The sequence below is a fragment of the Toxorhynchites rutilus genome, chromosome 2, assembly GCF_029784135.1.
Source record: "Toxorhynchites rutilus septentrionalis strain SRP chromosome 2, ASM2978413v1, whole genome shotgun sequence".
Lineage (NCBI taxonomy): Eukaryota > Metazoa > Arthropoda > Insecta > Diptera > Culicidae > Toxorhynchites > Toxorhynchites rutilus.
The window spans coordinates 149,688,839-149,702,499 of NC_073745.1; the positions used below are offsets into that span (position 1 = coordinate 149,688,839).

A 13,661-nucleotide genomic window follows, 5' to 3' on the forward strand; every position below is an offset into this window, starting at 1 on the left:
ATATATAATATAAAAAATATGATATTAATGCAAATTTATATAAATAATCTTTTAATCATACGTTCTGTATGGTTCTTGTCATGTAAATTGTTGTAAAAACTCCCAAGTAGACCATTTGGAGCAAAATAAGTATCTTATTAAATATTTACAATATGTCTTGGTTCTTATCTAGTAGTATAGTTATTGCCAAGTAAAAGGAACTGTCTTCGGTGATAATCCGGCTATCTGTGATCGATCTAGAGGATAAGAGTTGAAAATGCAGTGGATTTCGTTTTAAAGGATTCACAGTAACAAAATTGATTAACACAATATATATCCAATATTTTAATTTTAACGGATGTTTTAAACAAATGCCCTGAGGCTCATCATCTGATTTTGTACTTTATTGTATTTTTCTCATCGAAGATACGCCTACAAGCTACATTTACGCATAACTTGTCACAATCAACAATCCCTGGTCTGAATACAATGTGGCATCGGTGGAACAGTACACTTACACGTGAGACACTTGTCGTCTGAGGAAATCGAATCGCCAAAATTTATCGTCAACTTTCCAAAAGTACACTGCATTTTAGGGTCCGCTAACTCATCCGCATCAAGGCGTCCTTCCACAACGACCGTATCCTTATCATCGGCTGAAAAATTGCACAATAATTATTCATTTGATAGAATAGTGTGGCACTTGTGTACTTACGACATCGCCAGGAAATTGGACAGCATCGATCATTTCCAAAGTAAACTGGAATACAGCCCTGAATCACCGAATTCAGATTACGAAGCTCAATGCCACAGCTTATTTCGTAACAGTTTGGATTTCCAACTACTGTACTGTTATCGAAATCCTTCTGACAGTGGCAAGTGTAACAGCTCTCATCCTTTGGATATATTTTTTGCCCCTCTAGGTACTTCTCGCCGTCGAAATAACATTCGTTCAGTTTTTCAACCTCATTACCACAAGAACGTCCGGAAGCGCAGCAATCATACGGGCTGTATTGATAAATGCACTTCTCATCCCGACCGAAAAACTCCGGGCAGTCGATATAGGCACAGGTGAAGGTAGCGGGCGTTGTGCGACTGAAATATGATTGATAATACATATGATTTGTCGTGTCACAGGGCAATGAAAACAACATACTTATCGCAACGACATCCGGGCGAGCAAGATACCATTTCCTGATCCTTCTTGGACAACGAATTTCCGGGTTCGTAAATGTTCCCATTGAAGTAGCACTTCTGGCCGTCACGATCCGTCAGCGTGGGACATTCGTATCTAGGCGGGTGTGTGAAAATGCGTAAGTAAATTAGCGACTTGGAATACGAAACAATCAAAACATAACACTACGTATGCGGGGGCGTGTTTGCGCACTGTCACGTACATAGTTCAGCGCACTCACCTATTTGGACAACAGTGGCCGTCATCTTTTATTGGTTTGCATCCCAGTTCCGAGTAGTGTTTCGGTGGAACTGAACACGGGTCATCACATTTCGCTGTAGAAATGGAAATGTCACGGTTTAGATTTTATAGCTGAAGGTCGTCGCTCTAGTAAAACGTGAGGAATTATCAATGCTAAATGGCAATGCTAAATCTGCACTATTGGGATTAATTTACTGACAATGGTTCAGAGTAGAAACTGCGAGGTCGAGGCGATTAAGTCAATATTAAAGAGAAGGTTTACAGGTTACAGACGAAAATTTGCACCAAAATAAACAATATGATCAATGAAAATGAATAATGTTTTGTTTTCAAAAGTTTACCGTTATCTTTGGCTCCGTTACCGTTTTCCACATTCATCAATCATTCCAGTTTCTATGCAAACCGTTTGATGCAAACACATTCTCTGATAAGATATTCTAACAGGATAACGCATCAGTTCATAAAACATAAGCGACCATGGGAGAAATTCAGATTCTTGACTAAAGGGTGTGTCACATCAAATTGCATCACGGAAAAAACGCTGTAGAAATTTAATTTTTAGGAATTATATCTTCAGCTATCGCTTATAATCAGATAAGAGTGTATAGATCACGTTGGCCATGCTTCACTGTCAATTTTTTGTAAATTTGGAAAAATGTCGTCAAACGAAAAAGAGCGTCGTGAATTAATCTTGTGCACTCATTTCGAGAATCCGGAGTTGTCACATCGGGACATCGGTAAGATGTTGGGAATCGTCCAATCCACGGTCAGCAGAGTACTAAAACGATACTTCGAGAACCTAACCATCGACCGGAAGGTGAAGAACGGCAAAAATGGATGCTCCGTCAGTGAAAAAGATCACAAGCGCGTAGTTAAGCAGTTTAGACGTGATCCGAGAAGTTCGGTCCGGGATGTCGCCAATAAGCTGAATTTGTCAAGTTCATTCGTCCATCGAACCAAGCAGCGGGAGGGCCTACGTACATACAAGGTTCAGAAGGCTCCTAATCGCGACGAAAGGCAAAACATGGTGGGGAAGATGCGAGCCCGGAAGCTGTACACCGAAATGGTGACGAAGCCGCATTGCCTGGTAATGGACGACGAAACCTACGTCAAAGCGGACTTTCGTCAGCTGCCGGGCCTGTTGTTCTTCTCCGCAGAGGACAAATTCAGCGTTCCGGAGGAGATTCGCAAGCAGAAACTATCCAAGTTTGCCAAAAAGTACATGGTGTGGCAAGCGATCTGCTCTTGCGGAAAGCGGAGCGCCCCCTTCGTGATGACCGGCACGGTAAACGGGCAGGTTTACCTTAAGGAGTGCCTACAGAAGCGCTTACTACCACTATTGAAGCAGCACGAGGGCCCGACCATCTTCTGGCCGGATCTCGCTTCGTGCCACTATTCAAAGGACGTGTTGGAGTGGTACGAAGCCAACGGGGTCACCTTCGTGCCAAAGGAAATGAACCCGCCCAACGCGCCGGAGCTTCGCCCAATAGAGAAATATTGGGCGATTATGAAGCAGGCCCTCCGGTAGAACCCAAAAGTTGTCAAATCGGAGGCGGACTTCAAGAGAAAATGGATTTCTGTTCAAAAAAAACTACAACCTGACGTTGTACAGAACCTTATGGACGGGGTAAAGAAGAAGGTGCGAGCATACGGGCTTGGGCTCGAAGTATGAATAAAAAGAAAATGCCAAAAGTTGTTTAATAGTTTTTATTTTACTGTCTAAAATTTTCAAAAGGATCGGTCTACTGGGCGAATTTCTACAGCGTTTTATCCGTGATGCAACTTGATGTGACACACCCTTTAGTCAGCTTATTCACCAGATTATATGCCAAAGCATGCCAATGAGTGTTAAAAAGGGGGAAAACAGATGCCAAATCGGAAATCCCTGCGAACCCACTCCCATTTGGCCGGAAATGACATACACCCACAGCTATATAAGTAACTAGCTGACCCGGCAAACTTCGTCCCGCCCAAAATTTGTTATTTTGTTATCAATACCTTCAAACATTCACATTTTCTTACTATGAGCAAGTTCATGGGTCCAATCGCAGAACTGTTCATTGATTGATCTTCTAATCGACCCCGTTGAAATTACCCTTTAGTATAAAATGTGTGTCTATTCACCATGAAAACATTTCGTGTCCCCTAAAACATTCACATGACAAATTCGGCTCCATTTGCTTGATTAGTTTTCGAATTATGCAGAAATTTATCTTCCATTTGTACGGCAGCTCCCCCTTAGAGAGGGAGATGGAGTGTCTAACCACCATAAAAACATTTATTGCACCCTAAAACCTTCACATGCCAAATTTGGTTTCATTTGCTTGATTGATTCTCGAGTAATGTAGAAATTTGTGTTTCATTTGTATGACAGACCCATCAAAGAAATACGGCCCGATGACTCCACCAGACCATAATGCGCATCAAACAGTGACTTTTGGCGGATGCAATGGCCTCTCAACAATCACGTGTGGATTTTCTGAGCCTCATATACGGAAATTTTGGGTGTTCACATAGCCACCGAGCTCGAAATGTGCCTCATCGCTGAAGAAAATTTGATGCGAAAATGCAGCATTTTGCTGCTGTTGTTCGTTCACCCAATCGACGTATGCCCGACGCATTCCATGGTCACAACGCTCTAATTTTTGTACCAGTTGGACTTTATATGCAAAATTCGCCACAATGATGTGTTTGACAAGCCCAATTGCTGAGCACGCCGTGGAATCGAAACATTCGGGTCATCCTCCACACTGGCAGCAACAGCAGCAATATTTTCGGCCACACGCACATTACGATGATGCACAGGTTTCACAATATCCGCTACGGATCCAGTTTGTTCGAGTTTACGCACTACATTAGCGATTGTGTGCTCTGCAGGCCGTCCATGACGACCAAAATCCATCCGTAATGCTCGAAAAACATTTGCCGGTTTTTCATCATTTTTATAGTATAATTTAACAAAATTAACACGTTGTGCGATGCTAAAACGATCCATATTGTAAAATGGCAGACATTCAACTAACGATATGACGCTTTGGTTGACAGCTATGTCAAACGGTTGTCAGCGCAGGGCTGTATACTTTCGGACCCCCGAAATGGAAAACCCTGTACTACACGATAAGTAATCTCTCTTGCGATACTAGCACCATCGGGCGATGAGGCTAACTACTCATCGGACCGCCCTCGTGAAGCAGTTTTTTTTTGCTCTAACTTTTATATTTAAAATTGTATATCAAAATTGACTTCGTACGACTTTTAGAGCTTTTTTCCATGCAGAACTTGTCAATATCTATTCAAAGTTATTGATGGGTTTTCACCCTCATGATATCATGTTTATTTTAATCGAATACATAATATAACATAGTTCTGAAAATCTCACATTATGGAGAGTGAAATATGTTCTTTCAAATGCCGCCAATAAACATTTTTTATGTTTGCCTCAGAAAGAACTACAAACAAATGAAGAGAGCGTATTTTTCGGGAAGAAATATAAATAACTTTGAGCAGAGTCAAGATATTGACAAGTTCTGCATTGTAAAATGTTTGTATTAGTTAGTTCTAAAAGTGTTTCGAGGACAGTTTGCATGTAGAGTTTGAAATATAAAAGTTAGAAAAAAACGTTTTTTTTTCATGGTGACCCTAATGCAACTTAGAAAAAAAACCCTATATCGGTTATTTTAAGAGATAGAAAAAAACTTTATTTTACAAAGATGTCTCAAGTAACTGGGGCTACAAAATTGTAGAACTATGTTGAGGTAAAGATAAGAAAGTTATATTTTATGTTTCATCAAGAATTTTGGTCATCCTGTTTTTGATAACATAAAAATAAACGCTCTATCATATGTAACAACTTTGTCGAAGACAGTTTTTGTCTCAAGAATAACTGTCGAGCTTTTAATGCTAATTTCCACTTAAATGCACATCCTGGACCATTGTGGAATATGCGCTAGAAAGTACTTCTCGAAACTCTTATTATTAAACGAGTTATAGGTCTTTTAGTGAAACGTATGTAATCTACACTATAATATCTCTTTAACACGTTCACGCTGCCGGTGGCGGACGGGAGTTAATGCAAAGCATCTACTAGTACAATTAAATGCGTTCCACCGGTAGTGAGCGCCCCCCGACGAGCCAGACTTGTGTACGCTATTGATGGTAAGCGCCGGCGTTAACGTTTTAAATAATAATGAAGCAAAAACAGGGGATCGGTTTGCGACCACCCTGATTTTTTGTCCAAATTACGAGATACCGTGTACTATAGAATGAAGGGAGCTGGAAAAATGTTACCAGACAATCAAATTGTCAGCGTTGTGACACCTTTCATTTGACGCTACTAAAAATTTGGTAGGTAGTTCCATTCCCTCGATCCAAGGAGGGGTCGGTTAAGGACCACCGGTCGGATTAGGACTACCTTTCGCTATTCATTTTTAATGTGTTGTGCCTAACATAAACAATGAAAATTTCAAAACTAATTCTCTAAACGAAGATACTTACGAGCAATTCCATAACATTTATTATTGATTCGAATGACAGTTTGTATTCCGTTTGGGTTGGATGAAATATGAATTTTCCACAGCAATTGGAAATGTTTTGACTCAAGTGTAACTTTTCAATAGGGCGTATCAATTTTATTAGGAAAAATCTTTTTTATAATTTTTATCTCAAAAACTATCAGTCGTACTGAAATAGTGTCTTAGAAAAAGTTATAGAGTATTGATGTTTAAACGTGAAAAAATATACACTAAATAAAAAAGTACTCTTTTTTCTATTTACGAAAAAACATTATTTTTGCAATATCAAAAATATGTATTTTCAATGGTTTGCTAGTGCCTACCTCTCACTGACCAATTTTGGGAGGCTCTATAGAATTACCATTGGAATTACTACTCGCTTTTGCGGATAAACCACACCGCGGATCATCCGCTCGCAGATTATCGAGGTTCTACTGTACATCATTATGGTAAAAATATATGGTTATGAGTTACGTTGAAAAACATTTGATCAACCGGACGTTATGGGTACAACAATAATTAACTTGTTTACGTTCAGGTATCTTTAAGGTACCTCTGTACATATATGTAAATGAAGTCAGGTATCTATGATGTACTTAAACTAAATGTTACACAGATTCAAACACCGTTCATCAATCGAACAAAACATTTTTTAACAGATCAAAAACATATTTGCATCAATTGATTGGGAATATTTCTACGCATTTATCCTAATAAAGAAAATAAAGAATAATATTTATAATAAATAAAGATTAATTATCTAGCTAAACAATTGAATAATTGTAAAATGTCAAGCATTATCTAAACACGCTAAATCCCATGTTTTGATTGGTCCAATTTGTGCTTTACTTTACATTTGTATTGTGTTCATCGGTTGAAAATTAAAGTTAAAATTAGTTCCACAGCGATGAAGATGTTTAAATGGACAACCCTTTGTGTAGGTTACGTCTCTTCGGTTATGTCCCCTATATTGCCTTGCCTTGTTTTTTATTTTACTATTTTTGAATAATTGGAATTGTCATAAAAAACATCCTAAAAGTAAAAAAAAACAAACAGGCACCATTTTGTATAAAAAAACATTGTTTTAGCTTGGCCCGTCATACCATAGCGGCATTTGTAATGTGTATTAAGTGTATTAAGTGTATTAAGTGTATTAAGAATCTACTTTGTTTTGTTTCTGATAACCACAAGAGCTTAAATCGTGTACACCAGGCTACTGTTTTTTGGGTCGCTCACTTCACCAGCTTTACCATTTTGAATATTTTTCTATTTGTTTTATTTGTTCAGAGCTCGAGAAAACATCCGATATTCGTACCTCAAGACTGGAATACTTCCTCAAATGAATACTTTTCTTTCTTATAATATTGAATAAGCTACTGAAAGAAAAAAAGATTATTAAGAAAATTCTACATAACTACAAGCATTTTTCTTCACCTATTAAACCGGTAGGAATATTGGTTAATTACTTGACCAGTTATCGTCATTTTCCCCCAAATTAATTCATCACTTCGACGGAAAAAGTCTGCGATTGAAGCCCTTCAAATACTACGAAGTATTCATTGAGCGCAAGTTGTTCGTATGTAATCAGCATTCACTGACAAAGGCAACACCACAATGTTCGATTCAATATGCCGTGGAGTTCTTTTAACGTTAAAAATAAACGAACACGAACCATCGTAGAGCAGATACCGACGAAAGAGCCCGAATGGCTATTGATTAATGTTGACAGAGATGCTGGAAGACGCAAAAACTCCATTCCAATTGAATGCAACGACCGATGGCTTCATAGTCCCCTGACTATTCTCCGTTGAATATGATAACACAAAACACTTTTAAAATTATAAACATTATTCACATAGTGAATTATCCAGCATGCGTTTTTGCCTCTAAACTGTCAAATGTGGCGCATTTTATTTGCTGTACTTTTGCGTAGAAGCAGTAATAAGTCAAGCAATCACAAGCTATCTGAGAGCTGTGTTTAGCACGAGACCTTATATTTCTATTGCCACACATAGTAACTTGATTATACCTATTTTTCCAGAGCTATCAAGCTCTGGAAATAATTATTGTTGTTGCCTACTTCGAAATCAACCGATGTATCGAGTTCGGTGTTGAATCATCATTGAATTTTATAGTTAAATTTTCTTGTTGCCATTCTAGTTTTTGTGACGCGACAACACCTAATTTCTTGAGGTTTCCGGCTCTTGAACATTAATATCGTGTTTTCAGCACCGTTTGAAAACATATGAATGAATTTATTTCATTACGTAAATTTCAGTCATTTTAGTCATTCACTGCATTTTGTGCAGTGAATGACTGAACAAAATGCAGAGATCTTCCTTCCCCTTCCAAGGGTCCAATCAATTCACACTTTGTTGTTTTGGTGCATTACTTTTGCATTACTTTTCGAATTAGTTTGTTCTTCCATCTAAGAAATGAGTGCTTCAGCCCTGCTGATAGCGTGACATCAAATTCTTGTACTTGAACCGATTCATTTATTATCGATCTACAACAAATTCCATGGCGGGACAGTTATGTATAGAATATCAATGAAAACTGTCAAAAAGTAACATAGGACAACTATGCGTAGAACGGCAGATTACCTCATGAAATGGGCCTTATAAATTCTACTTGTGACTTTAGATCTTGGGGAATAAGGTGCAGTTTAAATGTAGTATTCTCCATCAAGACATAATCGGATTGATTGCTCAAAATAGTTGATTCGGTCATTCATTGTCAACTACATCAAATCTTGAGCACTGAATGTTCATCAATTCAACTAACTGCACAAACAAATGAGATCAGATAACAAGACTCTTCTTTTCTACATTGCCGTATGCTGATTGTACAGAAGCAATGATGGAGATATTGTTGGCAGTACAAGAGAAAAAATCCTTGCAAATTTTATTAAATTTTATAAACCTCTCGCTTTCTCTGCAAGTATTTTGGGTACTTAATTCGTTAAACATAATGCTGTAAGGCAAGTAACTTAATCTGATTTAGTTTTTAGACAAGAACATTACAAACGAGCGCTGAAAAGGCAGCTCTGAAAATATAGCTGCCTCCTAGAAGCTCAAAAGTATGACTGACACAGAGCTAACGGGCTAGATTCAGATCTTAAATCAGATATTATTGCTCAAGTGTAACCGCAAAATAAGCAGTGATATTTTCATAAGCCGGCGCAAGAAAATGCTGGTATTGTCCGTTTAGTTCCTCAGCAAATATGGCTAGTTTTCCCAATGAAGTACAGGACATGAGAAATGATTCCTCGACTCGTGATTTGTTCGGTGATAAACAATCTCGTATTATGTCGCATTAGTTAAGTTTTTGGTCTACATTATGGCTAAGCTCAACATAGTTTAACCATGATCTTGTAGGGGACCACAGTACACCTAATTACAATTAAATGACATAAAAAATGAGAACCACCGAACTACACTCAAACACTTCCCTTTCCTTCATACTTCCCTTTCGAAAAGAAAGCGTTTTGAATTTTGGATTAAACAAGATACCGATATTCCTTCAATCCTCACTAAGTCTTTCTATTGCGCATAAATTCAGTAAGTGTCGATAAATCAATTTTAATTATAGTTAGCGAAATGATTACAAACGAGAATAGCCTTACGATATCATTGAAAATATGACCACATCAAATAATACATTTTTGCCGCTATGAGTGATTTACACAAATAAGACTCCTTCGTCAGCTAATTGATTTCAAGTTGGTGCATATTCAAATCAATATCTATAATAAACGCTGTCATCTGATTCAATCACTTATACACTCTAACAGTAGCGTAGATATCGATTGACAAAAACCGCAATGATTGATGGAATCTGACTCATTCGAACGAAGCTTGTACAATATAATGCGTTTTTTTATTCTTCTCGTATTTGCGCAACAAAACATCCTTGTCATTTGGCAAACTTTTCTCTTATTGATTGTCCACTTTATGCCCGAAGGTTATTCCAGCATTTATCACTTCAATACGTTTGTTTGTATACTATTTTCAATGCTCTCCACTTCTTGCATTTTTATCATTCGCACAAACACAAATTATTCGCTGCCAATTTGCGACATTGAACCTCTACACGGTATTTGAATATTTTAATTGAAATCATTACCGTTACAGAGCGTGACTATCGCACACAGAACTATCACCACAGTGTTGACCTTCCCCAACATGTCTATCTGGATAACACCTAGGAATAACCCAGATGAAACTTTTCGCAGGAAAAAAAATAGGTCTAAGTTCACCCGATTTTGTCACGCCGGTCCTGAACCGATAATGAAACTGACTAAATTTCAACGTTTAACACAAACTTTTATACATTTCATTGGCGGAGGGAGCGCGCCACACTCACCAACAGACTCCAAGCCGCTGACAAAAGGCGTCACCTTCGGGCACGAGTCACGCTGCAATCGGTGATCGAGCGGCAGAGAATCTCGCATGTTTTATCGACTCGTTTCACCACTTCCGCGCGCGCGTTTACTCGACTGATTTGGCTAAACACCATTCCACCGACGCCGGTGTGTTTTGTTTGTACACAGAACGTGATGAGTGATGACGGTATCCCCGATCGGCGCGATTGGTTTGTGGAATCGTGCACATTACTATTGAACTTATTTTTTCAACCAAAATTACCGGTTTTTCGGTTTACTCTGGGATGAATCAAGTATCGCATTACATGTGAAAACGATAATTCAGAGACATCAAAAAGTGGTTCAGTAGGAGAGGATAACTGTTGGGACTTTCTCGAAATGTCCAATAATTTACGCTTTAAAACACTCTGCAAGCATTTTCATTAATGTTTGATACTCCCTGAACTCGACAATGTTTTGTATTTCAGAAGATATCTCAATCAAACATTCTCTTGGCTCAGAAGGGTACCAATGCTTGTTGTTGGCATCGCTAGATCACAAATCGTTATCATTGTTAATCGTTACATTGCATCATAAAATTCATAAATTTGCATCCGTCGCGCTTTTACTATTTGCCCATCCTCTACGAGACCACATCAAATATCTTCCGAGGTACCGCTCAACAAGTGCTTTGAGTCAAGGTTTTTATATATCTCCAACCACCTCAAGTAGCATTTATTTAACACCAATTAGGTTCTAAAGAATCAGACAGTGTCTGTTCGGATGAAATAAGTACATTTTGAGTTCACATTTTTTAATCAAAATCATCAATTTTCAAAATTCAATATTCTGCTACCTAATCGTTTCGATTAGTTAGTTGGGCATACTATTTATCGAATTTTGCAAAACAAATATCTCGATGTTTTTTACATGCCGAAATCACAGTCTTGAACAGGGCTCGGTATAGTTATATTCAACTGAGGATAGTCAGGGGACTATGAAGAAATTCTCCTCCGAATTCAATTAGAAATGACTTTTGGCTTCTTCCAGCAGTTTCTCCGTCAACATTACTGAACAGTCAGTCGGGCGTTTAGTCGTTATCTCCCTCTACGACTCGACTATCTCATTTCATTCTTCCCCGTCAAATGGACTTCACTGCATTTTGAAGAGATTCTTTCCAGACTGAATTCGTTTCTCTCTCCTTCTTGTAGCACGTATGCATGTATCGATGATTGAGTTCAACGTGGTTTGACATATACTACACTGTCCATGTTTGTATAGGAGACGTAAGCGACAAAATGAACAAAATCGACTTTTCCGCCGCTATGCATTTTATGCAATGTAATACGTTTGCTCAACATGCAAACAAACATTTTTTGTTCGAAAAAATTTGAGCAATTTTGAAAATACTTTTCCGAAAAATCACTGTTTGTCCGCATAACAGACGTAGACGTTCCATACAGCTTTCATACATCGTTCGAAAATCAACAATTGTCAATATTATGTGCTATAAGCTAAATCTACATTTGAATCACATTCTTTGTAGAGTCCAAATATGCCTGTCACGATAGTGTCTTATTACCTAGCAAACATTAAATCGTATAATTTTGCATGTGCCAAGTCTTACAAGATATCCGAATAAATCATAATTGCATGTAATATCAATCAAAGTATCTATCGTGTATATTTGAAATCGCATAAAATGTAAAAACAGGAAGTGGGTTATATCTATGGTATAACTGCAATGGTGACGTAGGACTATCGTTGATTCAGTGATCATTTGTTTGAAGTTGAATCTGAATCCATTCTGAATGAATGACCAAATGAATATTTGAGGCACTTCGAAAACGAGAGCTCTTTCGCTTGCATGTTATTTTCGATGCCAAGAGGAACTGTCAGATTATTTTGCAGCAACGATATCTTTCCGGATTCTTCTCGAAGACCACCACCAGTGGTTAATGCTAACTCGATAACCACCTGTTAATTGCACATGATTGAAAAACCACAAAATCAATTGTATTTGGTCGCAGTATTATATGGATAGAAAACGTTAAAATAAACTCTTTCGCTTGAATGTAATTTTCAATTCCCAAGGGATCTGGCAGATTATTTTTCAGCAACGATAATATCTTTCCGGAATCTTCTCGATGCTGGATGGCAACCAAACAAAAATAGTTCCGCGCGTGTATGTGTGTGTGGTGGCTGCTCCGATGTCTCAATCGGAACCGTTTTTCGATGCTGATACTCTCTTGGTCACCTTCTCTTCTTCTCCTGCCTCCTGCCTCCTAGCTTTTCTGCCCTCCCCCACAGTTCCAAACAAACTGCATGTCTTTCAGGTCAGGTCAGGCTAGGTAATGAATCCCTCGATCCCTTGATTCCTCGCCGAAAAAGAATAATTTTCAGAAGCTTTCCTGTTAATTGCGATCAATTGAAAAATCACAAAACCAAATGTATTTGGTTGCATTGTTATATGGATAAAAAACATTAGAATAAACTCTTTCTCATCAATGTATTTTTAAATTCCCAGGGGAACTGACAGAGTATTTTTCAGCAACGATTAGTTCTCTCCTGATTTTTCTCGATACTCGAAGCCCACCAGTGGTTAATGCTAACTCAATAACCACCTGTTAATAGCACTTTTTTTTTTTTAATAAATCGTTTATTTTTACAGGCTCAGTTACATAAGTTTAAAGGAGCCAAACTCCTATTTGTATAGTTACAAGTATATATAAACATTTTTTATTAATTCTAATGTTAATGAAGTAGAGAACCGATTACTCGCGGCTTGCTCGAGTTTAGAAGGGTGACATTTTGTTTCAGGAAAAGGATGGGATATAAGGATATGTTGACAATGTTCACACTCACATTCGCACTCACATTCATCATACTCAATTCTTAAGCCTATCTTATATCTAACATGTATTTACATTTCACCTTATTCTATTGTTAGTAAGAAGGGATTTGATTCCTCGCGAAGGGAAAGGAAAAGGAGAATATAAGGATATAAGGACAATCACACACGAAGATTGATAGCTTTTAGGAAGACATATATTTGGGACATGTAATCAAGGTCTAAACCAGCTAACACATCTCTCACCGGCACATTGGGCTGCCTTCCTCTAGCCCGAAGAGAGTTTTCTAAATTCGATCTGGCAACAAGATACTCCTCGCACGACCAAACAACGTGTTCGATGTCGTGGTAACCTTGGCCACAAGCACAGATATTGCCATCGGCAAGATTAAAACGAAAGAGTAGCGCGTCTAACGAACAGTGATTGGACATGAGTCGAGAGAAGGTGCGAATGAAGTCCCGACTTAAGTCCAGACTTTTGAACCATGGTTTGAGGCTAACCTTAGGGATAATCGAGTGAAA

The 13,661-nt window shown here is 38.2% G+C and overlaps 1 protein-coding gene across 1 annotated transcript; it reads right to left on the minus strand.

Moving 5' to 3' along the window:
* Nucleotides 1-300: 300 nt before the first annotated feature.
* On the minus strand, nt 301-10,241 carry LOC129769356 (kielin/chordin-like protein). Its single transcript, XM_055771577.1, has 5 exons — nt 10,051-10,241; nt 1,395-1,488; nt 1,136-1,270; nt 695-1,074; nt 301-635 (listed from the first exon to the last, which is right to left on the minus strand). Exons 1-5 carry the CDS (start codon nt 10,109-10,111, stop codon nt 445-447), a joined length of 861 nt encoding a protein of 286 aa, XP_055627552.1. The 5' UTR covers nt 10,112-10,241; the 3' UTR covers nt 301-444.
* Between the last annotated feature and the right edge of the window lie 3,420 nt (nt 10,242-13,661).

Coding starts and splice junctions, on each gene's coding strand:
- LOC129769356 (XM_055771577.1), bottom strand. CDS start 10,111: ATGTTGGGGAAGGTCAACACTGTGGTGATAGTTCTGTGTGCGATAGTC. Junction 1,489..10,050: donor GATAGTCACGCTCTGTAACG/GTAATGATTTCA, acceptor CCATTTCTACAG/CGAAATGTGATGACCCGTGT. Junction 1,271..1,394: donor GGCCACTGTTGTCCAAATAG/GTGAGTGCGCTG, acceptor ACACCCGCCTAG/ATACGAATGTCCCACGCTGA.